The sequence below is a fragment of the Dromiciops gliroides genome, chromosome 5 (genome assembly GCF_019393635.1).
Source record: "Dromiciops gliroides isolate mDroGli1 chromosome 5, mDroGli1.pri, whole genome shotgun sequence".
In the NCBI taxonomy this organism is placed as follows: Eukaryota; Metazoa; Chordata; class Mammalia; order Microbiotheria; family Microbiotheriidae; genus Dromiciops; species Dromiciops gliroides.
Genome location: NC_057865.1, coordinates 52,199,115 through 52,224,825, shown reverse-complemented (window position 1 = coordinate 52,224,825; position 25,711 = coordinate 52,199,115). Strand labels below are relative to the sequence as shown.

The 25,711-nt window shown below is 35.5% G+C and overlaps 1 protein-coding gene across 4 annotated transcripts in view; it reads right to left on the bottom strand.

Annotated features, from left to right (window-relative positions):
- The window catches only part of SLC25A40 (solute carrier family 25 member 40), a 53,610-nt gene that overhangs the window by 18,112 nt on the left and 9,787 nt on the right, over nt 1-25,711 (bottom strand). For 2 of the 4 annotated variants that reach the window (XM_043965973.1, XM_043965972.1), the window contains exons 2-7: nt 20,266-20,386; nt 18,800-18,859; nt 12,582-12,688; nt 5,329-5,396; nt 3,683-3,804; nt 2,497-2,670 (exon numbers count right to left, since the gene is read on the bottom strand). In XM_043965973.1, the coding sequence (XP_043821908.1) occupies nt 2,497-2,670; nt 3,683-3,804; nt 5,329-5,396; nt 12,582-12,688; nt 18,800-18,859; nt 20,266-20,362 (628 nt within the window). In that variant the 5' untranslated portion in view covers nt 20,363-20,386. Of the gene's footprint in view, nt 1-2,496; nt 2,671-3,682; nt 3,805-5,328; nt 5,397-12,581; nt 12,689-16,686; nt 16,735-18,799; nt 18,860-20,265; nt 20,387-25,711 lie in introns of those variants that run through there. The other 2 variants (XM_043965976.1, XM_043965974.1) reach the window with 2 other exon arrangements.

Sequence of the window (25,711 nt, the reverse complement as noted above, 5' to 3'; positions counted from 1 at the left end):
ATGATAAATGGAAAAAATTGCAAACTGGAAGGAAACATAAGCAGCTGTTGGTTAACTTTTTTCCAACTTGAAAAAAAGCAATTCTAGGGAAACTAAATGTATGAAGTCCAACTTTTTTAGTCTCTTTCAACTGAGACCTTTTTGTTGTGACTGTGAAGGGGAACATGCTGAGAGCTCTCTAAAGAGTTGCAATTCATTAAATTAGGGGAGATGAGAACTGACCCATTCTGTCTGATGAGGCAAGGCAGTTGAAGTGAAATTATAATTTAGTGGTGTATTATTCCTAAAACATACAGAAACACACCATATTAGGATGGTTTAAAAAGAGAATGACATACAAGAACCAGTAAATAATCCCTATATTTAAAAAATACATTATTGTTCAGACTGTTAATAAATTCTTAGATTCAGCTTAAGTTTTAGCTTGCTTCTTTTTTTTTTTTTTTAACGGGGCAATGGGGTTAAGTGACTTGCCCAGGGTCACACAGCTAGTAAGTGTTAAGTGTCTGAGGCCTGATTTGAACTCAGGAACTCTGAATCCAGGGCCAGTGCTTTATCCACTGCGCCACCTAGCCGCCCCTAGTTTGCTTCTAAAAAGAAAGATGTGGAAAAGCTAGAGTACAGGAAAGAAGGGAAAAGGTACTATGAAAAACATTTTGAACAGCTGAAATAAGGAAATGTGTAAGAAAAGTTTAGAGAAGAGGCAATATTAGCAAGCACTTATGTACCTCTTTAAGTTTTTCAAAGTATTGTACACATTATCTTAATTGATCTTCACAATGACTGGAAGGTTGATGCTACTATTATCCTTCTTTTACAGATGAGGAAACTGAGGCTGAGAGGGGTTAAATTACTTACTCAGGGTCACACAGCTAATACATGACTGAGGAAGGATTTGAACCTGTGTTTTTGATTCCAAATCCAGCAGTCTATGCCATTAGCTGTCTCTGACAATTACATAATTTATAAGTATAGAAGAGGTTACTGCTTAATGTTTTTTCTACGTAAGACTAGAAGACAAAATGTAGAGTTAAATCGAAGAAAGATTTTATTAAACCTAAGACAAAATTAAGACCTAAGTACAGTTAAATTGAAGGTTTTATTAAATATGAGATCTTACTGATTAGGGTTAAGCAGTGAAATAGGCTTCAAAGAAGCACTGCCATAACTGCTTCTTTGGATACCTTTAAGAGATTAGATGTCTATTTAGGATGGGGAAGGGACTGAGATACTTGTGTTCAACTGATTTTAAATTTTAATCAAAAGATAATTCTATGATTAAATAGGTATTTTACATTTCAAAATAGTAGGCCAACATATATGAAAGCAGCACGGAAAAGAGGAACAGAGGAAAAGGATAAAACAAGGGAGTAATGAAGAAAAGGGGGGAAAGAGAAACAATAAGGAGAAAGAATAATTTATTTAGGTCTTAAACAAGTAGAAATTGTGGTTTGACATTAAGTACCACCATCCCTCAATTGTACAAAGAACGGTTACTTTGTACTGGTTCCTTTTGTCATGGGAGAAATAGATTGGTGTGGGGATCCTTAGGAATTCCTCTTTAAAGAATTACACCCTCTTGCCCACAAATCCAATTAGAATAAAATAATATTCTATTTGAGTGCTAGAGAAAGGAAACCTTGAGATGAGTCTCATGGAGAGATAGATACACCTATCTCCCTGTACGGGAGAAAGGCCATAGCTTTTATAGAGGACAGATGGTGGAATGATAGATGGTATGATCATCTGACTGTAGAAAGCTCCCTTATTGGTGGTGATCACTTGGTAGACCATCCCCCACTGTTGGTGGGAAAAAGATGGCTCAGATCTCTGAAGCTATCTCTGTCCCCTTGACACCACTCAGGAAGCAGCCATGCCTAGTGGGTTTAGCTATCCTGTTTCAAGGTGGGTCTGTCTTCAAGGAGAAGACCAGTGTCAGTTGGCCAGTTTAAACTTTAATAGTCCTAACCCCATAATTCTTCCACTAGGATCACCTTATTTATGAGATACTTTCCTACTGATGGCCCATACAAAAAGGCAATTTCATATAAACCAATTTTCAATCACCCTTGATGATTCTATGTGGTAGTAGTGGTAAAAAATAATCCCATTATCTACCTCAATCCCAAATCATTCATTGGTGACCATGATTTTTTTTTTCACAGCAGCACCAGCACCAATACCAATTTACCCTAATTAAGTTATGCTCAAACTAATATTAGAATAAGATTATATCCACTAACCACAATTTATTCAAATGTCACCCAAATGGCAAAGACAAAAACTGGATTATGAATATGCTGAATATAGGTCCTCTCATGAATTTATTCAATAAACACTATCAAATGTCTAGAAGCTCAGCACTGATGTTGATGTTTTGTAGGTGCAAAAGATGATAACATAGCTGAGCTTAAAATATGATTTACTCACAAAGTGCACATATAAATAACCAAAAACAATCTAAAATTCAGCTTATATTAAAAAGGTAAATCTCACCTGAGAAAGGTACATCTCTCATAACAGTAGGACTCCAACCTCTCCAGAGTGAAATCCAACCATCATGTGACAATTTCTGTCTAACAAACAGATGTAATTCCTTATAAGATAACGCCTTGGATTGCATTTTGGTTCTAATCAACTCTAAGGGACTTATTACAGTTACTGCACCTACTGAAAAGAATATACACATATATGTCAATATGTACATTAAAAAGGATAATTTAATATTTCACTGATATTTAATAAAAGTTCCATATTTCTCCTAAGCTATGTCCAAACTTTAGGCCCAAAATAAATGCTGCCACCACTGTACTACAACTTTTTTTTTTTAACAACTACAGGTTTTCCACATATTCATGAGACACTATTTTCTGAGATAGCATTAACCAAATTTCTCTTTCCGATAGCCTATTTCTTCTCAATCTCCTGTCCATTAAAGTTTAATACCAGTTCACTTCCTATAACTTAACAAAGAATAGGACAAAAACCTCTTTCCAACCAGCACCCTTTAAAATTCACTTCCATTATGGGTGTAAGCTATCTTGCCTCTCATTCAACTCTGAATATTCAGGATCTGGGGACTCTAGTCTAATCCATTATCATCTTGGGTTCAAATGAGTCCTTAGAAGTTAGCATGACCTTAAAGGTGATATGAAACCATCCAAACATATAGAAGTCAGCCTGTCTTGGGATAACTTAGATTTGGACTTGATACATTGGGTTCCATATACTCAAAGGCTAGGCCTTCAAAACAGAGAGAAATCAAAGATGACTTTAGCAAGTAACTTCTTGTTTTGTGATAAATACTCCACACTGATGAAAGTACATAACTGCTTATAAAAAGGCCTTTTAAACCAGATTGCAGCAATGTAATTCAACAATGATTTACTGAGCACCCATTATGTGCAAGGGATGCATTATATAATGCCTGAGGGGCAACAGAGTCTAACAGAAAGCACCTTAGAGCTGGAATCTGAAGCTCTTACTACTAAGACATGAATAAATTGCTTCATTTCTTGAGTTTTAGCTTCTACCCAGGGCTACAGTAAAGAAAAGCATTCAGTAAAACATACCAATGCTATTTGAATGATGCTGGTGCTATTAACTCTATGGGGGATGTAGAAATAAAATAACATCACTACAAAGTGAAATTTAAAAATAACATAGTAGACTTAAGACTTACATCTGGCCACAATTCCAGCAAAAATTGGTACGTAGGTTTCATTTTCTACTTTAGACTTCAAAAATGAAGATAACTGGTCATAACAAGTAAAATATATGACTGTAGCAGGAACTGCCATCACACTGAAAGAGAGTCAGAGAATCAAGTAAGACCAGAAGACCAGAAAGCATACATAGTATACACTCAAAACCCAGTTGTACAACTTATTTCTAAGAGCAAGATAAATTAGATTAAATCTAAAACCTAAACCTTTGTTTTGGTTGAAGAATACAGCAAAGTACTCTAATGCAGCAATTTTCAAACTTTTCTAGCCTGTCTTGTTCACCTCTTCAATGGGGCAAACAATCTCTCCCATACAAAACTACTTTTAGGGAGGAAAGAAAAATCAAAATACCTTCACAAGAACTAAAGAGAAACTGGGTGCCACACCAAGTTATGTTTCTAATTGCATGTTATTCAAAACAGGAACTAAAGCAAAGACACTCTTGTTTTATAAACATCTAAAATACATTTATAATATAAGGCTACATAAACTACCTAAAGTACTTACTGGTACTTAAAATATCTCAGTGAAATTTTGAAAGGGAAAAAAAGTATTATGAGATCTAATGGAAAGAATAATAGTTGGGTGACATGGGTGCTAGTCTTGACATTATATTAACTTTGTGGCTTTGGGCAGATCACCTACCCTTTGTGCCACAAACAAAATTTGCTCATGTCACTTCAAAGGAATGGCTTTGTAGATATAATAATTCTTATAAAGCCAGATTATAAGTTTATCATTAAACCCTATTTTGCTAGTTGACATATTAATTCATATACTATGAATTCACTGATTCATAGAAAAATGAATTACTACTATTGTAGCAGGGAAAAAATACTGGTTTTTGGATTTTTGATTAAAGAATTAAAACTCACACAAGTCCTGATTAAAGATAAAAGCAAGGTTTTTATTTAGTAGGAATGGATCTGGCCTGAGGGAAAATCTACAACTTTTACCTCTCAGAACCAAATGAAGGACAATGCTTTTATAGAGGGTAAATGGGGTGACCACCTGAAAATGGAAAGTTCCTTTTTGGGGTAAGGCTGGGAAAACTTGGATGCTTGTCAGATTCCTGAGAGTCAGGGGGATTTTTTTGGAATGATGGTCCTGACCTTTGGGGTTATCTCTGTCTCCTAGGTCAGGTAGTAGCCATGCCTAAATGACTTTCCTACTATAGAATTTTATCTCCCCTTACTTCTTGGGTGTGTCTGTCCTGATATCTAGCTGGTCAATCTAAATTTTAATAGTTCCTTGATTCCTCCACAGACTTGTCCTGTTATCTGGTCATCTTTGGTTTTGGTTCTCACAGGAGTTCTCTAGCATCAGTTTTGTCTGTGCCATTGATTGTCAACTGTTTTGTGAAATTTTAAGAGAATGAAAGCTACTTAAACAGGAAATGCAAATCATAATATATTTTATATTACATGCATCTCTCAGTTCTTCAGTATGAGGGGCAAGCCAACCTAGAGAATTAGTATTACTTAATTTTTTTACAAATGAAATAAAACAATGTTATTAAAATACATCTCTAGCCCATTTCATTGTTGTGACATCAAACACAGATACAACACTGATAAGTATAAAAAATCAAATTCCAACTCACAGTGTAGGGGGAAGACCACTCCACAAGGACTTTATGCCCTCATTTCGAATAATTTTCAAAAAGGCATCCTAAAATGTAATTGGAAAAGAATGACTAATAACGTTCTTATGAATTTAAGGACACACAGATTTGGTAGTAATTTTTGTTAATATACTTTGTAATTTTTATTATTTTGTCTCACCTTTAAAAATAAAATCTAACTGTAATATATACAAAGAGCACCGAAACAATATTAGGAAGTTTGAGTCTTGACCCTGCTATTTATAAGTTCTATTACCTATACCAAGTCATTTTCCCTTGATTAACTACCTCCTCTGTAACATGAAATTGAACTAATTGATTTCTATGGCTTCTTCTACTTTAATGTTCTGCTATTCTGACTCATTATATAATGTACATTTAGAAAATATAGTTCTTAACAATAAAAAAAGCACCATGAAACACCATACAGATGATTTTTCTTCTTACCAGAATCAATTCTGGCCTTAGACTCAAGTAACTGTCCAATTTAGGTACTAATATGTATAGCAATACAACTTTGGGATTCCAAAACTGAAGTTCTTATAAAGCTATTCAAGATTTGAAAAAAAACCCAAACCCTTCAAATTGAAATGTCATTTATACATACATGTGTGTATACATGTGTGCGCATACATATAAACATACATACACAACTACAAACTGACCCAATTCTTCAAATCATTGTTGCCTACTGCCCAAAAAAACCATTCAGCTTTCTAAATAACTTCAGAATGTGGTTCACTCCTTGCATTGTCTCTCCATTTCACTACTTGATAGTATCTTTAGTAACATTACTTATATTCTCTAAGTTTTTAATCAATTGTACGATGGCAAAGATGAATAGACTATCACTTTTGAAAGTTTCCCTTTTCCCTACTTGTTAAATATGCCTTTCATGCTTATGTAGATTATACAAAATTATTATACACATACTGCCAAGAAGAATACAGCAGTTTATGAAGGACTTAAGTTTGAATCCTTCCTCACTAGTTATATGGCTGGGCAAATCAACAACCTCTCAGTCTCGGTCTCAATCTCTTCATGTGGAAAATGGAGTAACAGCACCTACTTCAAAAGGGTTGTTGTGAGGATGAAATAATAACTGCAAGGCACTCTGCAAATCCTAAAATTGCTACATTATTATTATAGCTACAGTTATTATAATCATTTTTAGGATCAAGTATTATTAATTCCAGGTTTGTATGGATGGTTCAATATTAGGAAAAATGTAAGCTTAATATCTTACTAGTAAGAGAACCCAGAAATTATCTATCAATTAGCTTCAGGAAAAGCATTTGACAGAAACACATTTTAAAATAGGACTTTTCTCTAATAAGATAAAGTATTTGAAACAAACAAACAAAAAAAAATAGCATTAAATATAATGAAGAAACAGTAAATAATATCTCACAAAGCATTTTAAAGTAATAATATCTACTCTTACCATTCTCATTCTACATCATAATCTTTGAAATAGAAACAGAAAAAAATACTAAGGAAACAGGCATAGGCAAAGCAGAGATTACAATATCTCCAATTCGTAGTGCATGTGGTGGCTATTTATAAGCAAAAAAGATAACAAATGGGGGGTGGCTAGGTGGCGCAGTGGATAAAGCACCAGCCCTGGATTCAGGAGTACCTGAGTTCAAATCCGGCCTCAGACACTTGACCCTTACCAGCTGTGTGACCCTAGGCAAATCACTTAACCCCCATTGCCCCACAAAAAAAAAAGATAACAAATGACTTCAGCAAAATTACAATATATGAGGTAAACTGACAGAAAGAATCAGTTTTTATCACTAACAAAAAAAAGAAATTGAAAAACAAGCACCATTTAAAAAAATGACAAAATGTGCTAAATGCATTAATCTAAGGACTCATGAAACCCAGAGAAAATCAATGATAAAACAATTTCAACAAAATTTCTAAAAAAGAGTCAAGTGGAGAATTTTCCATGTCATAGTTAGGTCAAACCAATATAGTAAAGGTAGCAATATTACTCAAATTGATTCACACATACCATAGTAACCAAAATACCATTGAAATACTTCACAGAAATAGATAAGGGGAAGGGAACAATCACCAAGCCAGATATCATGGGAAGTAGCTATAGTGTAGGAATAAGAATTGTAGTTGAAAAGTTTGTAGGAGACAAAATCCAAGAAAGGAAGCGTTAATAAAAACCTCAGACAGTGTATGGTCAAACAAAATATGGCTAAAAAGTAAGGTGAACTAGAGATCTTATCAGGAAGAAAAGCATTTGAACTTAGATGCAATAATAATGGGATTAGACTATGACTGACCTATGGTTCTGTAAGTATATACTTTAGTCAAAAGAAGTAGGATAGCGGGGCAGCTAGGTGGCGCAGTGGATAAAGCACCGGGCCTGGATTCAGGAGTACCTGAGTTCAAATCCAGCCTCAGACACTTGACACTAGCTGTGTGACCCTGGGCAAGTCACTTAACCCCCATTGCCCCGTAAAAAAAAAAAAAAAAAAAGAAGTAGGATAGGTAAAAAAGGTAATGAAGGAGGAAGCTTTCTGAATATTTCTGGGAGGAAATCCAGAAAGTATAAGGGGTTAATGGAGTAGAGATCATTGAGGTGAAAATCAATAGAGGCAGAAAGAACTCATATGCCATTAAGATTAAAAGAAAATGAGTTCAGAGAACAAATTAAATATGAATGAAAGAATGATACAGGGGCAGCTTAGGTGGCTCAGTGGATAGAGCACCGGCCCTGAAGTCAGGAGTACCCGAGTTCAAATCCGGCCTCAGACACTTAACACTTACTAGCTGTGTGACCCTGGGCAAGTCACTTAACCCCAACTGCCTCACTAAAAAAAAAAAAAGAAGAAGAAGAAAAAAAAAAGAAAAGAAAAAAAAGAATGATATCGTAGTACTGGGAGATTTCAATTATATGCACATCACTGGAGGGGGTGGGGGTGGGGGATCATGGCAAAAATAGAGAATTCTTCAAAGAGTGATAACATGGAGGAAGTCCATTTTGAATTTGACCTTGAACTAATTGCTAGGGTGTGAATGATGGAAACACTGGGGGTAAATTTGTGACAAAGGTGAGTCAAGGCAGGAACAGTCTGAGAGGCAGATTTTATTAGATCATATTCAAAGAATTTGAAGGAAGGATAGCTAAACAGATAAAGACTGATGTATTTGTTAAACACCAGGCATGCATAGTGTTATATGCTGGGGATGCTAACAAAGGCAAAGAAAATGGAGATCATGTATGTTTACATTCATGTACCATACATTCCAATGGGGAAGACAACACAAAAAGATAAACCTTAAGGGAGGCAGAAGAGTGCTCACACATAGGCCAGGCAGGTGGTGAGAAGGAAGAAAAGATACCTGGAGAGTGAGTTGAGCTGCCTGTGAAGTAAAGCTGGAACCCCTCCCACACAGTGGCCTGGGAAGGAGGGATTCACTGATCATAGGGGGTTAAGAACAGAAAGTTCTCAAAAAGAAAAACTTTTTCAATAACCACTTGAAAAAATGTTCAAACTCTAAGTCTAATAAGTCAGGGCACATTTATCAATCCACTAACAAGCAGGCTTTGTGCCAGGCATTGGAAATAAGAAGCCTAAAATTAAACAGTCCTTGATCTCAAAGAGTTTACATTCTATAGGAGAACAGCATATACAAGGACATCTATAGATACAGACATATGTATACATCTATGTATGTACTTTGTATACACACAAATACTATATATAACATATGTACAAAACAAATACAAGGGATCTGGATGGCAGGGGTGGAGTGAGGGAAAGAGGCACTGTCAGTTGAGAAGAGAGTATCAGGAAAGGTCTTATATAAGAGCAAGGCTTTGAAGAAACCTAGAAATTCTAAGAGGTGGAGGTAAGGACGGAATGCATTCCTTGCCTGTGCAAGGGTAGAGACAGGAGAAAGACATGATTCCATTACATTCATATACAACAATTTGATTAGTCATTCCCAATCAATGGCCACCCATTTTGTCTGCATTTCACCTTTTTTTTGTTACCACAAAGAATGTCTTTATTAGTATGTTTTATATAGGGATTAAAGACTGGACTGGTGATTTCATTCGTATAAGGAACTCCCTCTACCAATGCAGGTTGGCACCTTCTCTACTACTTACAGTCATAGAGTTGCCTAATCCAAGAAATTGAGTGATTTGAAGAGGATTACACAGTGTGTATCAGGGTTAAGACTTCACTCTAGGTTTTTCTGAAGCCAGCTCTCTATCTGTTAAGCTGCAATGACTCTCCATCACATACAAAACACTTTTTTCTGCCTCTTTGATGTAAATGCCCAGTGAATGGTACCACTGGGTCAAAAAATATGAAGAGTTTAGTGACTTTCCCTATATAATTTCGAATCATTTTCTAGAATGGTTGGAACATGCCAAAGCTCCAAAAGAATAGTAGTGTGCCTATATTACCATGACCTCCCCAATACATTTTTTTTCTTTTTTCATCTTTACCAATTTTGTAGGTGTGAAATGAAACCTCAGAGTTAGTTTAATTTGCATTTTTCTTTTCTTTTTACTGAAGGGGAACAACCTTTGCAATTATAGATGAACACGTACATTTCTATTTCTGAAAGGTATCTGTATATCAGACTACTTATCTGGTACAAAATTTATCATAAGATTATAGATTTCACGCTGGAAGGGGCCTCAGAGGCCATCCAATCCAATGCGTTCATTTTAAATACAATAAAACTGAGGTCCAGAGATGTGAACTTGTCCAAGTTTAGCAGATGAGATACAAACCCAAGAGTTCTAACATCTATAGTGTTTTTTAGGTTTGCACACACAAAAATATCACATATTGTAAACTCATTTATCTTCACAACAACCTCAGAAGGTGGATACTATTATCAGCATTTTACAGACAAGGAAACTGAGGCCTATAAAAGTTAAATGAATTTTCCCAGGGTTCTACAACTAATAAACTTCTAAGGCAGGATTTGAACTCAGGTCGGCCTGACTCCAAGGGCAACACTCTACCCACTATACCATCTGTCTCTAGAACAAGCACTTTTTCCATTGCACATACTGCCTCCGTTTTAAATAACCATATCAATTTTATATATTTATTGAATGAGACTTATCAGAGATAATTAACGGAAAAAATTTTCCTGCTCATCATTTTTCTTATTTTCATCCATTGTACAAAAGTTTTTTCATTTCATGTAATCAAAATTGTCAATTTTATGTTTTATAATTACCTTTATCCGTTATTAACAATTTTCTCCCAGTCATAACTATGAAAGATATCCCTTCTGTTCTTTTTTTTAATATGGTCTTTTATATTTAAGGCAATTCTGAATTTGTAGCTTATTGTAGTTTGGCATATGCTATTAAATGACCCAAATCTATTTTTGTCAAATTGCCTTATAATTTTCCCAGCAGTTAGTGATGAAACAGAGTACCAGTACTTTGTGTTGGATTTATCTAACACTGGACTTCTGTATTTACTTCTGGGTCTTGATATAGAGGACAATGACATCAAAGAATATGAGCCATGAAACTGTTCATACCTTTCAACACAACAATCCCACTACAAGAACCACTGACAGGGAAAAATAATCTGTATAAAATATCAAAAGCAATATCATTCATAATAGAAAAAACCTGGGGCAGCTACATGGCACAGTGGATAGAACACCAGCCCTGGACCTGAGTTCAAATCTGGCCTCCTTAGACACTTGACACTTACTAGCTGTGTGACCCTGGGTAAGTCACTTAACTCTCATTGCCCTACAAAAACAAAACAAAACAAAAAACCCTAGAAACAAAACATTTGCAAAGATTGGTGACTAGCTAAATAAATGAAGGCATATAAACAAAGAACTAAAGATTTGGCTATCAGTTCTCATTCATGTATATTTCATATTCAGTCAATCAACATTTATTAAGCACCTACTATGTGCTAAGCACAAAGTTGTGATGTACCCAACCATATCGTAAGATCCTTTAAGACAAGGATTATGTTTAATGATTTATCTACATAGTAACGGGTGGAACAAAGGCCCAAGGAAACAAACTTGCAAAGGAGTTCACAAAGGGGGCATACAGGCATGTGACAGCAGCCACTGGCCTCCGTGTCATATTTAGTATGCATATATTTGGTTTCTGTTTTATTTTAAAATGGATACATCAAGGGGCAGCTAGGTGGCACAGTGGATAAAGCACTGGCCTTGGATTCAGGAGTACCTGAGTTCAAATCTGGCCTCAGACACTTGACACTTACTAGCTGTGTTAACCAAGGAAAGTCACTTAACCCCCATTGCCCCGCAAAAACCAAAAACCAAACCAAACCAAAAAAACCAAAATGGATATATCATATAAACCAATTTCTTTTTAAGTCTGATTTGTGCTTTCATTTGTACAGTAAATCCCCTGATGAGGAAATCGCCAGTACTAATGCAAATCTGCAACTTACTCTACCACTTAAAAGTCTTGAGAGAGCTTCTTGGGGCATTGAAAGGTTCAGGGACGTGCCCAAGGTCAAGTTGGCAGTATGTGTCAGAGATGAGCCCTGAATGCCAGTTTCTTGCCCTTGAAGACAGCTTTTTATCCGCTACTACCTCATGCTGCCTCTAAGAATGTAGAATGTTTCAATAAATTGTTCACACTACAAAGGCCTCAAAAATAACAAAATTATAGAATCACAGAATGTTAGTGCTGGAAAGAACATTGGAGATTATCAAGTCCAGCTCCCTTCATTTACGGATGAGGAAAACTACGGTTCAGAGATCAGAGGATGAAAAGATATTCAGGTTAGTCTCCCTCCTTGCTTTTTTCTCTCCTTACTGAGAATAGGTAGCAAAATACCCTGACCTACACAAGACTTATATATTACCCAAAACAAATAATGGAAGAGAAATTAAATCATCTTCAAGCAATAGGATGTATACAGAAAAACCATCAACAGAGCAATGAAAATGTAAATAAAGGAATGAACAGAAAAGTATTTGGGATCACAGATCTCAGACTAGAGGAGACCTCAAAGGTCATATAGTCTAACCCTTTCATTTTAGAGATGAAGAATTTGAGACCCAAGAACCTAAGTAACTTGTCTAAAGTCACCCAGTAGGCAATGGAAGATTTTGTGGTCCTTCCAACTTCCACTAAAGGATAATTGAGAATTGACAATATGAAGAGACTGTACATTACTGAATAGAACTTAAAAATGGAAAATTACGATTTAGTGTCATTTCCTTACCAATGTTCCTCTGAAACGGCCAGGCTTCTTGTACCATGCTTTGTTGCTACCCTCGTCACAGAAATATAGATGATCCATCAGTCCATTACAATATAAAAAACATCTTCCTAATGAAAAACACCAGAAGTCATTTCAAATAATGGCATTCCTTTCACAGATACACACCCTGAAAGTTTACTTGCTGATCTTGAAAATTAACCCCTGATGAGAGAATCACAGAATGTCAGAATTGTAAAGGATCCCAGAAGCCATCTAGATCAACCTATATTGAAACAAGGAAAACATGTACGCTAGGAGCTAACAGATGGTCATTCCGTTTTAACTTGAAAAATATCCAATGATGGGGAGCCCACTGCCTCCTAAGGAAGCTCATTCCAATTCTGGATAGAGCTTGTAAGGAAGTTTTCCTCTTATTTAAAAAAAAAATTGCTTTTAAAACAGATTTTAGGTCTACTCTCTTAGTCCAAGCAACAAATCTTACTTCTGGTAACATGAGAGCTCTTTGAGTACTTGAAGGTAGCTATTACAAGGTAACTTCTTTTCTCCAGTATGAAAATTCTCAATTTCTTCCACCACTCTTTTCACCATTCTGGTTGTTCCCCATTTGACAACTGAGCTAATCATCTAGAATTAAACACAATATGGTATCTGCATATGTTCTGAATAGGGAAAATCAGTTCAGGACAACCATCTCCATTGTCCTGGATACCAGGTCTCTCAACGCAGCCTAAGATCGCATTAGCTTCTTCTGGCTGCTATATGACAATATTTGTTTATGTTGGGCTTGTGGACCACTAAAATGCATGGGTCTTTTTCAGACTGTTATCTAGCTATACCTGTTCCATCTTGAACTTGGGTTACAAAATCAACTTCACAAGTATAATTTGCATTTACCTCTATTAAATTTTGCTTTCTGAAAGGCAGTGTGGCAAAGTGGAGAGAAAGCTGGCCTCTGAGCCAGGAAGACCTGGGTTCATGACCTCTTTCTGACATACACACGCGCACAGGTTCTGTGATCTGGAGAAAGTCCCTGAACCTCACAATTTTCTAGGCAACTCTCCAAGACTGTAAGCTATGAGAAAGTGTTGACCTGCAGTAAAAGGTGATTCTCTGTACCAATGAAGTCACAAGTCCAATCCCTATCCTTCACCTTAAATTTCATCTTATTAGATTTGGCCAACCATTCTAAAGGTTCTGGATCCTAACACTGTTAAACCAGTTGGCTATTTCCCTACTACCTACCTTTGCATCAAATTTGACAAGTATTCCATTTATTACTTTATCTACATCACTGATAAAAATGGCCCAACAGTATTAGGGTCAAACACAGGTCCTGGGTTTCAGCCACCAGAGACCTCTTCCAAATGCTCATGATTCTTTGGCCTTGGCCAGTTCTGATTTCACTTAACTGTACCATAGTGTAGCCTGCTTCTTTTCATCTTTGTTACAGAAGTCACATGAAAGACTTCTCCAATGCTCTATTGACACCTAGGTAAACGATCTCCACAATTTTTCTATCTGCCAGCTTAATACCCTATCAAAAAGGAAAATGAGATTAGTATTAAATGACTTGTTCTTGAGGAATCTGCACTTTTTCTTTTTGATCACTACTTCCCTTTTAAAGGTTCACTCTCTCAGAATTGGGCCAAAAAGAAAAGTAAAGCTCACTGGCTTATAGTTTCAGACTCTATTCTTTTCCCCTTTTTGGAAAACTGGGACATTTGCCTTTCTTCAGTCCTACAGAACTGTCTTCTATTCTGTATCTTCTTTCAAACAATTCTGCACTTAGGTCTGCCACTACTTAGTAAATGAGAATGTCGCTCATCTGGAGCAGTGACTCAAACTCATTAAGGACACAGAGATGGCCTCTTACCATCTTCCCTACTTATCTTGGGTACTGATATCCTATTATTTTTTAGAATATTCTCTAGTCTAGAGATTATTTTCCTCGGCATAAAAAAGAAGTAAAATAAGAACTGAGATACTCTCCCTTCTCTCTGCTATCTTATCATTGCCCCATCCTTGCCAAGCATCGTTCCTATCCCTTCCTTGATCATCTCCTTTTCCCCAATATATCTAAAACAAAACCAAGAAAAAACATTTTTGCTGTCCCTAGCATTCCTTGCCTACCTCACCTCATTCTAAGCTTTAGCACCCTTGGATGACTTCCTAAAGCTCCAGTCTGACCATGTTACTCCCATCTTCAAGAACTGAATAAAAACCAAATTCCCCAGGTTGGCATTTAAAGCCTTTCACAATTCGCACACCTTTCACCTTACTCTCTTCCGACACTTTACAATTATGCTCATCTTAACTTATTTGCTGTTCCAGATTTGGCAACCTCCCAATTCAATCTAATTAAAATTTATTAAGATTTTTCACCTGTGGGGCAGCTAGATGGCGCAGTGGTTAAAGCACCGGCCCTGGATTCAGGAGTACCCGAGTTCAAATCCGGCCTCAGACACTTAACACTTACTAGCTGTGTGACCCTGGGCAAGTCACTTGACCCCCATTGCCCCGCAAAAAAAACAAAAACAAAAACAAAAAAAAAAGATTTTTCACCTGTAAGGCACTGTGCCATGAGTTAGGGAAACAAAGGCAAAAAGAGAACAAAAACTGACCTCTAGGAACTCATAATCTACTGGGGAGAATAAAACATGTAAACATAAGTATATTCATAATGATCTGAGGAAGGAGAGAGTAGGGAAAGATAGGGAAAGGATTTCTGCAGGAGGTGCCGTATGAGCTAAGAACTCTGAAGAAAGCTAAAGATCCTAGGAGGTAAAGGTAAGGGAGGAATGCATTACAGGTAAGAGGGCATTCTGGGCAAAGCTGGAGGTAGGTGATAGAATGACAAATATAGGAAATAACAGAAAAGTCATTTTGGCTGGATCACAGAGTGCATGAAGGGCATAATAAGGAAGCTTGGAAAAGAAATAACTGAATGCAGTAACCCAGTGTTCAAAAGCCTAAGATCAGGGATTCAAACCTAAAAATTTCACAGTTAGGGTCTTCGAATCCAGCATTTTTTTCTACCCCCCACCATGTTTCACTTCCTAGATGGTGTCAGCCTCTAATCCTCAATTAGGAATACTCTAGGATCATCATAACTCACTTTCAGATTTGAGGCACTTTGTTCACAACAATTCGGTGAAATACAAGTTACTAAAATTTGTTGTTGAGTTGTTATGAATATAAACTAATGGGGAAATTACTTCCTATTTGCTAACAATGGCTAGAAAAATTAGAATATATTTTGACAAAAATTAGGGTGAAACCAAATTATCCTGAACTGTATACCACAAAAAGGTTCAAGGGATGCATTTCCTAAATATAAAATGTCAAATTATTAAAAACAAACAAACAACCACCATTAGGCAGAAACAGAATATCTTTCACAATTTCAGCTGGGTGAAAATTCTTACCCAAATATGACATGAGAAAAAAAGAGAATGTAAAGGATAAAACAGACAACTTTCATTGCTTCAAATTAAAAGGCTTAGAAATGAATAAAATTAATACATCTTAGAAGAAACCATTAAGTAGATGAACAATCTTTACATCAAATGTTTTTGATAAGATTTTGAGATCTATGATAGAAAGAGAAGTGAACCAAATATATGACAAAGGGTCATTCCCCAAATGATAAGTGGTAAAAGGATGTTTTCAAAAGAGGAATAACAAACTATCAAACCCATGTGAAAGATAGTTCCAAGTCATTAAAAATATGAGAATGGGGGCAGCTAGGTGGTACAGTGGATAAAAGCACCAGCCCTGGATTCAGGAGGACCCGAGTTCAAATCTGACCTTAGACACTTGCCACTTATTAGCTGTGTGACCCTGGGCAAGTCACTTAATACTTATTGCCCCTTAAAAAAAAAATTATGAAAATGTAAATTAAAACAACTGAGCTTTTTCCTTACAACAAAAGATAAGCAAAGATGGTTATAGTCAATGGTAGGGAGTTAGGTACACAAATACATTGTTATTACAACTGTAGTTTGTTTCTGAATAACAATTGGTCTAAAAATTCACAATTAAGAAAAGTTATTGGGGCAGCTAGGTGGTGCAGTGGAAAGCGCACCGGCCCTAGATTCAGGAGTACCTGAGTTCAAATGTGGCCTCACACACTTGACACTTCCTAGCTGTGTGACCCTGGGCAAGTCACTTAACCCCCATTGCCCTGCAAAAAAAAAAAAAAGAAAAAAGAAAGAAAGAAAGAAAGAAAAGTTATTAATTGTTCATGACTTTTGACATGTCGATTCCACCAAAGCACACATACTCTAAGATGACTATAGGCTGAAGGAAAGGTCCCTTTATACTAAAATATTCACCTTGTTTTGGGAAGCAAAAACCAAGAGACAAAGCAAGTATTCATAAGGAAATGGCTAAACAAATTGTTGTATATGAACATAAAATAATTATCATTGTGCCATAAAAATGACAAATCTAAGGAATTTTAAGAAATATGGAAAAACATGTATGAACTGATGCAAAATAAAGTAAGCAGAAAAGGGAAAACAAAACATAAGATAAGATAAATGAAAAGAGCAGTAAAAGGAAGCTAAACTCTGATGACCTTTAAGGCACTTTCTAACCTTTTCTATTTTCAAGTCACTTCTGCCAATGCATAAAGTTGAAAAGATTCATTTAAGATTTAACAGATCTGTTGAGGTTAACACAAAGAAAAACCAACACAAAATATCTATAGAACCCAGAGTTTTGAAGTTACCCCTTAAAAATGAAAAAAAGTTATAGCTTCCAAAGAAGATGGGAGAGTATGGCATCAAGGGAAAGAGCTGAGGGGGCTGCACTTGCAAAATGCAAGGGCCACCTCTTTGTCAAAAAACTAGGGCAAATGAGGAGAGAATAAGGGATGATGTAGAGGGATTTTAAAGTACATAATAGAAAACAATCTCTAGACATATGGTTTCCATTTCCCTGGTAAACTCCAGAGACAGAAAGGGATAAATAAGAGTAATGAAGAGAGAAGAGTAAGCTTAGAACAGTTGTTATCAGAATCCAGTCAATTATAGAAGAATAAATTATTATGCAGCAGTGAGGGCTCAGCTGAGCATATGTAACTTATTTACTGTGGACCTAATCACAGCATGGTTGTATAAAATTTCTCTAGACATATTCAAGAGCATCCAAGTAAGAATGGGAAAAGGTAGACAGTGAAGATATCCCAGTTTGGCAAGGTCTGAGTGATCATAGGAAAAGGAACAAGGAATCTGAATAAAGGACAATACATAGTCAAACAGTGTAATACAGGATATAAAGTCCAGAAAGGATAGTGACCTGAGTTTAGTGGGGATGAATAAGTGGAAGATTTTTAACCTTTTCTGTGCTGTGAACACCTTTTAGGGGCCTGGTTAAGCTACCCATTCTTAGAATGATACTTTTAAATGAATGAAATAAAACAAACAGCATTCTAAAGGAAGCCAATTATATTGAAACAGTTATCAAAATATAAAAACAACAAAAAAAAAACACCAACCAACAACCAAAATCACAGACTGAAGGTAGAGAACTCCTGGTTAAGAAGTAAAATAGTAAGAGAGATCTAAGAATAGAAGGCTGTGGTCACTGAGAAGAATTTCAGAGTTCTTGATCACAGAAGTCACATAGTTATGGAGTAAGAACAAGGTCTTAGTCATTCGTATGTATCGGTAAGGTAGGATAAAGGTACAGTTCCTGGTAGCTAAGGCTGATCTTCTTGTAGGCCAGGTGTTTGAGGTGCCCAAATAGGAAGGGTTATGGTAAGGAACAAGACAGTACTTACACAGTCAACTCTCAGTATGAGGTGTCATACAAGAACAATAAAAACAATAAGTTGTTTATATAGCACATAATACTTTTAAAATTCTTCAAAGCACTGTATAAATAAATATTATCTCACCTGATCCTCCTAAAAACTCTGAAAGAAAGGTGATATTACTATCTCCACTTCACAACTGAGAAAACTGAAGCCGACTTAGGTTAAGGGATTTTCCCAGAGCTATAGAACTAGTAAGTATTTGAGTCTCATTTTGAACTTAGGTCTTTCTGACTCCAAGTCCACTGTGCCACTTAGTTACTAAAAACTTTGGGATCATGGTAACAATGAGGAAACTATAGTAAAGCCAAGAAAAAAAGGAATATCATATAAATACAAATGAATAAGGTGCAATGAAAAATCCCCTAACTTTTACATGTAACATTAAAATTGTACATACTTTTAGGGTAAGGGTTGTTCTGAACTTGGAGACGAATTTTAACAACATCCAAAGGGGTCACTATAAAAACACATAAATGGCAATTAGAAAGATAGTTAATGCCTTTAATTAACTAAAAATTTTTCTCAAGGAACACAAAATATAGGACCATACATTATTAATTCTTACTAAGATTTCTACAAAACAAGATTTAAAAAAAAAAATCCTTTCAACAGTCTGTTGCTTCTGGATAGCATTTAATTTGTACCATTTTGAATCTTTTTCAAAGAGAAGCAAAGAGATTTAACAAATTGATTCTCTTACAAACACTAAACTGTATTCTAAAACAGTAAATTCTAAATGCCACTTCATTTAGAACTAAACTATAAGTACACTGTATGAGAAAAAAAGCTCTTTATAACAACAATTCTGCTCAAACATTCAAAAAGCCACAATTTCACTCATTCAACATTTATAATTTCCCCAGTCTTTAATTAAAATTAATTGAATAAAATAACAAGTTATAGATAATTTAAACTAAATCGTTAGAAAATAATTATACCACCAGGCTGTGCAAAATTTTCATAGTAAAAATTACGGCAAGAAAATCTTAAATTGGTACAGTATAGTCAGGCTCAAGTACAAATAACTACATAAAAAGTCAGAAGTCCTTAAGAATGTACATTACAAGTATTTGCGTTTGCTTTTATCCATTATATGTTTTAAACAAATCAGATAATTTTACAATACTATTCTTTGGCCAAAATATCTTTGTCATTGTGGACCACTGTGATTGTTAACTACCACGAATGACATTTTTGTATCATTGGTCATTATACAATCTGAATTCTAGAACCATAAAAGACTTTATAGAAGGTAAAAATAAAGGCTAAGGTGATTCAGAAACTGCATGGTATAATACTCACAAGTGCTGAATTTAGGAGTCGGGAAGACCTGGGTTTAAATTTCACCTTAGGAATTTATGAGTGGTATGACCCAGGAAAAGACCCCTCAGCTTCCTCATCTATAAAATGAAGGGTTTAGACTCAAAGGCTCCATTAAGCTCTAAACTTATGATGCTATTTATGATTCAGTCCCAAAGCTAAGTTATCATCTCTTTATCCTTTGATTTCTTAAAACATTTTGACTGTGTTACTCTTATGCACTTATCCCATCTCATTTTCTATTATATGTGTACAGATTTTACTTCTCCTATACGGTTCTTGGAGGACAAATACGATTAAAAAAAAAATGTTTAACTGAATTAGGAGAATCACTAACCATTCTTTCCATTTTCTCTCATAATTTTATTTTTTAAATTGTTTTAAATTTTTATTTTTCAAGTACTGAGGAAGTTACTGATCTCTCTATCAACCCTACACAGTAGGCACTTATTAACACCAAGTTTCCCTGCCTCTCATTTAATATCCTTTTCACAGTTACACAGATTTCCAGACAAAGTTTCAATTTTTTGATAAGCTTTTTACCCATTAGTGATGTAAGAATAGCTCCAGTACATGAGGCAATCATTTGCTGCAAAGGTGTCACTTTGGGAATCACAGGTGCTGTTTGTTCGGCATCCATATTGTTAATACCTGGTAAGAAAAACTAAACATGCTCCCCAAGTTAATGGAAAACTAGCAAAATTGACAACTATAAAATTTAAATAGTAGATAGCATAGAAATACCAACATATTTTAAACATTTGGGGATACTAACATCAAATGCTTTAATAATAATATTGAGTATACCTGATGATATAAAAAAATGAACAAGACAAATGTGAAGTTAACACTACTGAACTATTATTACCAGCTGAACAGACTTTTTCCAGTAGCAATAAGATCTGAGTTAGTCATTGTAACCAAAGGCACACATCTGTCTTGGTAAGGACTAGTAAATGTAATATACATACTGTAAAATGTTGCAAAACAGTCATATGCTATTAAAAAATACTCTATTTCCATGTGACTAAAAATGGGTGTTAAGGATAAAGGACACATATCATCAAAATGATATATTCTTCCAAACATAATTTCTATAATACTTTAAAAACATCAATTATTAGTTCCAATTATACACCAGGTTTTGGGCCTTTAAAAAAAAAAATCAGAACTCCTAGAAATCAGAGATCAAATGCAACCTCTCAAAAGAGAACCAAGAAATAGTGAGACAATACACATCCTAGTACAGTTTCCACACTGACAGGTCAGGCAGGACAATTTGATCATTTGCTACCTTGTATTTCTACTTTTCCTTCACAAATTTCCTGAACGTCACACTTTTAAGATACAGGTAAAACTACACCTGCTTGCTGATATGATATAGAGTGCTGGGTCTATAGTGAGGAAAATCTGAGTTCAAATCTGGCCTCAAACGTTAGCTGTGTGACCCTGGACAAATCATTTCATTTGTTTCCTCAACTGTAAAATGGGGATAATAATAGCACCTACCTACCAGGGTTGCTGTGAGGATCTAATGAAATATAATTTTAACACAGTGTTTCGCACTGTGTTCAAAAATTGGCTTGCTTACTAGACCAAACCTTCTTAAACTGTGGGTCAAGATCCTATAAAGGGTCATGTAATTGAATGTGGGTGTCGTGAAAAATCTGCCAACAGTAAAAGGTTTTGTGCGCCTATTTTATATACCTAGATACCTGGGGTCACATAAAAATTTCTCAGGCAAAAAGGGGTCATGAGTGGAAAGAGTTTAAGGAGCCCTAGACTAGGCAACAGAGAATCAGAAACAACAAGTATTCAATAACCCAGTGTTTGATAACATGGAAAACATCTAGAAAAAAATCCTTATTTGAGTTTAAAATGCTAGGAAAATTGGAAATGTAACAGTCTGAGGCTTATGCAAACACCTTACTCCATACTCCAAAATGCATTCTAAATGGATAAGACTTTAATATATAAGATATTATAAAAACAATTAGAAGAAAAAACAGATCATATACCTCTCGCAGCTATGCATAGGGGATATATTCTTAAGCAAATAAGAGATAGAGGTAATTACAAAAGATAAATAGATAACTTCTAATACATGAAACTGAAAAGCTTCTGCACAGACAAAATTAATGAAATCAAGGATAAGAAGGGAAGTGATTAAGGAAAAAAAATTTTCATCAAGTTTCTCTGTTAAGGATTTTGTATCCATGATATGTAAAAAATAATAAATATATACATATATAAGACCAATAGCCATTCCCCAATAAATAGCCAAAGGATATAAAGAAACAGTTCTCAAAAGATTTGCAAAGTATCCACAACATGAAAGAAAGCTCCAACACACTAACAAATGCAAGACAAAGCAATCGATATTATCAAATATGACATAAGAATGGCAATAGTCAATGGTGGAGGGGCTGTGGAATGAATGACAGGCACACCAATATACTGTTGGTGGAACTACGAAATGGTAATACCATTTTGGAAAGTAACTGGAATTAGGTGAATGAAGTGATTGAATTTTCTATACCTTTGAACCAGAGACTCAGTTACAGGGCTTAACCCCCAACGAAACTGTTGATAAGAAAGGCTCCATATACATCAAAATATTTATAGCAGTATTTATTTTGATAGTATAGAATTAGAAACAAAGTAGATACTAATCAACAAGAATGGTTAAACAAAGTGTGGTTCATGAATGCAATTAAATATTACCATGCTTTAAGAAATGATCTAAATGACCTGAAGCAGTGACTACAATATAAATGGAAAAGAATCACACATATTAAAAAAAAATCAAAAGTGAACACAACAAAATTTAAAAGATCAAGCCATCACTCAAATGAAGAAATATGATATGACACCTTCAACCTATTCCTTCCTGGAGGTAGGAGATCCAGATGTGTGGCCATGTGTCCAGGCTTTTTAAAAGTACTGATCAGTTTCTTTATCTTTAAAAAATACTATTGGTGGGGAGGGGGAGCAGCTAGATGGTGCAGTGGATAGAGCACCAGCCCTGATGTCAGGAGTTACCTGAGTTCAAATCCGACCTCAGACACTTAACACTTACTAGCTGTGTGACCCTGGGCAAGTCATTTAACCCCAATTGCCTCACTAAAATAAAAGAAAAAAAAATACTATGGGGGGCAGCTAAGTGGCACAGTAGATAAAGCATTGGCCCCCGATTCAGGAGGACCTGAGTTCAAATCTGGCCTCAGACACTTCACACTTAGTAGCTGTGTGACCCTGGGCAAGTCACTTAACCCCAATTGCCTCACAAAACACAAAACAAAACCAAAGAGATGACAGAGAAAATAAAAGGCTAGAGAACTTCTGAGAAGGTAGGGTCTATATGGGCTGAGACAGTAAGATAAAGTTTCCTGGAAGGAGTATGTCTCAATCTTATCTCTAACAAAAGCCAAGAGTTTTGGGAATATCAGTGTTTCCAATACAGTGTCCCACAAACAGCATCTTGAGAAACAACCTTTGTGAAAATGCATACTGGCAACTGCTTTTGTGAGTGCTACAGCAATAGCTGTTGAAAACCCAGAAAAGAAATATCAACTGTGAAAGACCCAGCTATTCTTATCAAGCAATGATCCAAGATAATTCCAAAAGACCAATGATGAGAGGGAACAGATACACTGCATGCATATTGAAGCATACTTTTTGTTTTTCTTGGTTTTTTTATGTTCCCCTTTTTAAAAAATATGGCTAATATAGAAATTTTTTGCATGACTTCACATGTATAATCGATATCATATTACTTGCCTTCTCAAGGGGTGGGAGGAAGGGTGGAGAATTTGAAACTAAATTTTTTCAAATGAATATTAAAAATTTTTATATATATATGCATATATATTAAAAAAAGGACACTGACTTGTTAGATAGCATCTAGAGGTGGGCAACTAGACAATGGATTCAAGTTCATATCTGGATTAGTTGAAAGAATAAAGACTGATATTAAGCCTGAAGAGGAGTAAAATGAATGTCAATTTGTCTTCAAGTACTTGAAAGGCTGTCACGTGACACAGTAAGGCTCAGACTTATTCCCTTTGGTCCCAGAAGAACCAGGAACAATGTATTGAAGTTGCAAAGAGACAAATGTAGGTTTTATTAATAAAATTTATTTATAAATTTATTAATAAAAGGGGTGGGGAGGGGGATCCTCACAATTCTGAAAAATAGCTGCTTTTGGAGCTAGCGAGTTCTCTCCTCACTTCCAGTAGAGGAGTACAAGCAAAGGCCGAATTGCACTTTTTTAATGTCCTGAAGTAGGGCATCTTTTTGATATACAGGTTAGTCTAGACAGCTGCAGGGGTCACTCCCAACTCTAAAATTTGATGTGGCTACGAAAACTACTACTAATGATAATATGAAGCAGCATTTACATCATGCTTTAATATTTGAAAGTGCTTTAACATTTTTCTCATTTGATCCTTATGTGATGTTTAAAATCTAAATTGTGGTTGCCTTAAATCAGAAGCTTCAGCACCAGTCTAGCCTAGAGTTCCAGCCTGGTTGGATTCTTCCTGAAGTCCTCCTCCATGAGTCTGCTTTAATCAGGAACACTCTCCAGCAAACTGATTGCTGAAGCTTTTTATAGGTCTGGAATAGAGGCGGTCCTTACACACTGCTTCAAGCTGATTGGTTGGCATCATCCAAATCCATTGGTTCTGAAGGTGTTCTCAAGGTGTGATTACAATCCTGTTAACTTAAAGTAGGCCAATCAGCAGTTAATCACTCTCCCTTGATTCAATCAGTCTAGATTAATCTCCAGGTAGGTGTTTGAGTGTCTGCTAAATCTCATTATTTCATCACATTCCCGCTTTGTTTCTTCTAAGAAGAGGTGTTCCTTGATGAAACAGTAAAAAATAGCTTTGCCAGTAATCAAATCAAACAATGAAAGTTCTTAAAAACGTGAATTGAGAAAACAAGAATTTTTTTAAGTCTTCATTTCATCACCTTTTGTATCATCTGCCTAATTATCCTTATGCCATCATGAGAAATTTTAAAATCTAATATAATTGGTAACAGATGTCAAGGCCAAAGCCAACACTGTATTTATCATGACATCTGAGACAATTATGGGGATTACCATTGAGCAATATATACAACACACACAGTATGCCAGGCTTAAAATAGGTGGATGGGATATATGTCCATGCCACTGAACATATTGGAGGAAACTGAGTCAGGCTTAATCAGATGCATGGGATTGAGATGTCCATGGCATCAGGCATATTGTAGGGGAATAGAAGCCAGGTGTAGAATGAGATGGGCGGGATGAAAACTTCCAGCCATCTGAGTACCTGGACTTCATAAGTGTCTCCCCTTCTGTGAGAGTTCAATGCCTGCTCTTGTATGTATTCCTCTCATGGGTAAAGGCAATTAATGTCTTAAATGGTAAATTCCCATAATCCAAGTCTCATATGGATTTAAAAATTTGAGGATAATAATGATAGCAAAAAATGTGAAATGATCACAAAAACTGTGAATTTGCTTTGAGTCAGAATATAAGTTACAATGTATAATGATTCCAAATAATATTTTTTTGCAAAAATAGTATTTCTAGAATTAATTTACACTTGTCATAGTAATCAATTTACCAAGGAAATACTTTATATAATTTGATCAAATAATCAGTTGGAAAAACAAAACAATCGTAAAAGAATGAAAAGCTTTATGAAAACAAACTCATACTATTAATTTCAAAATGTAGATACAATGGCATAAAAAGGAAACCTTTATGTAACATTTGAACTGACATTATTTCTGAGTGAATTCAGAGCATTTTTGATTTTGATATCTAAAATCTCCACATCTCATATTAATATCTTGCTGTCTACTTCTGCATTTAGGCAAAATATGTCCCAGTTGATGGCAATAGAAGCAGATTCTTGAAATATGATGATGATAAAGTTTCTCTTGTTTTTCTTCAACCCCTTTATTTTCTCTTTCATAATACCAATGCTTTATA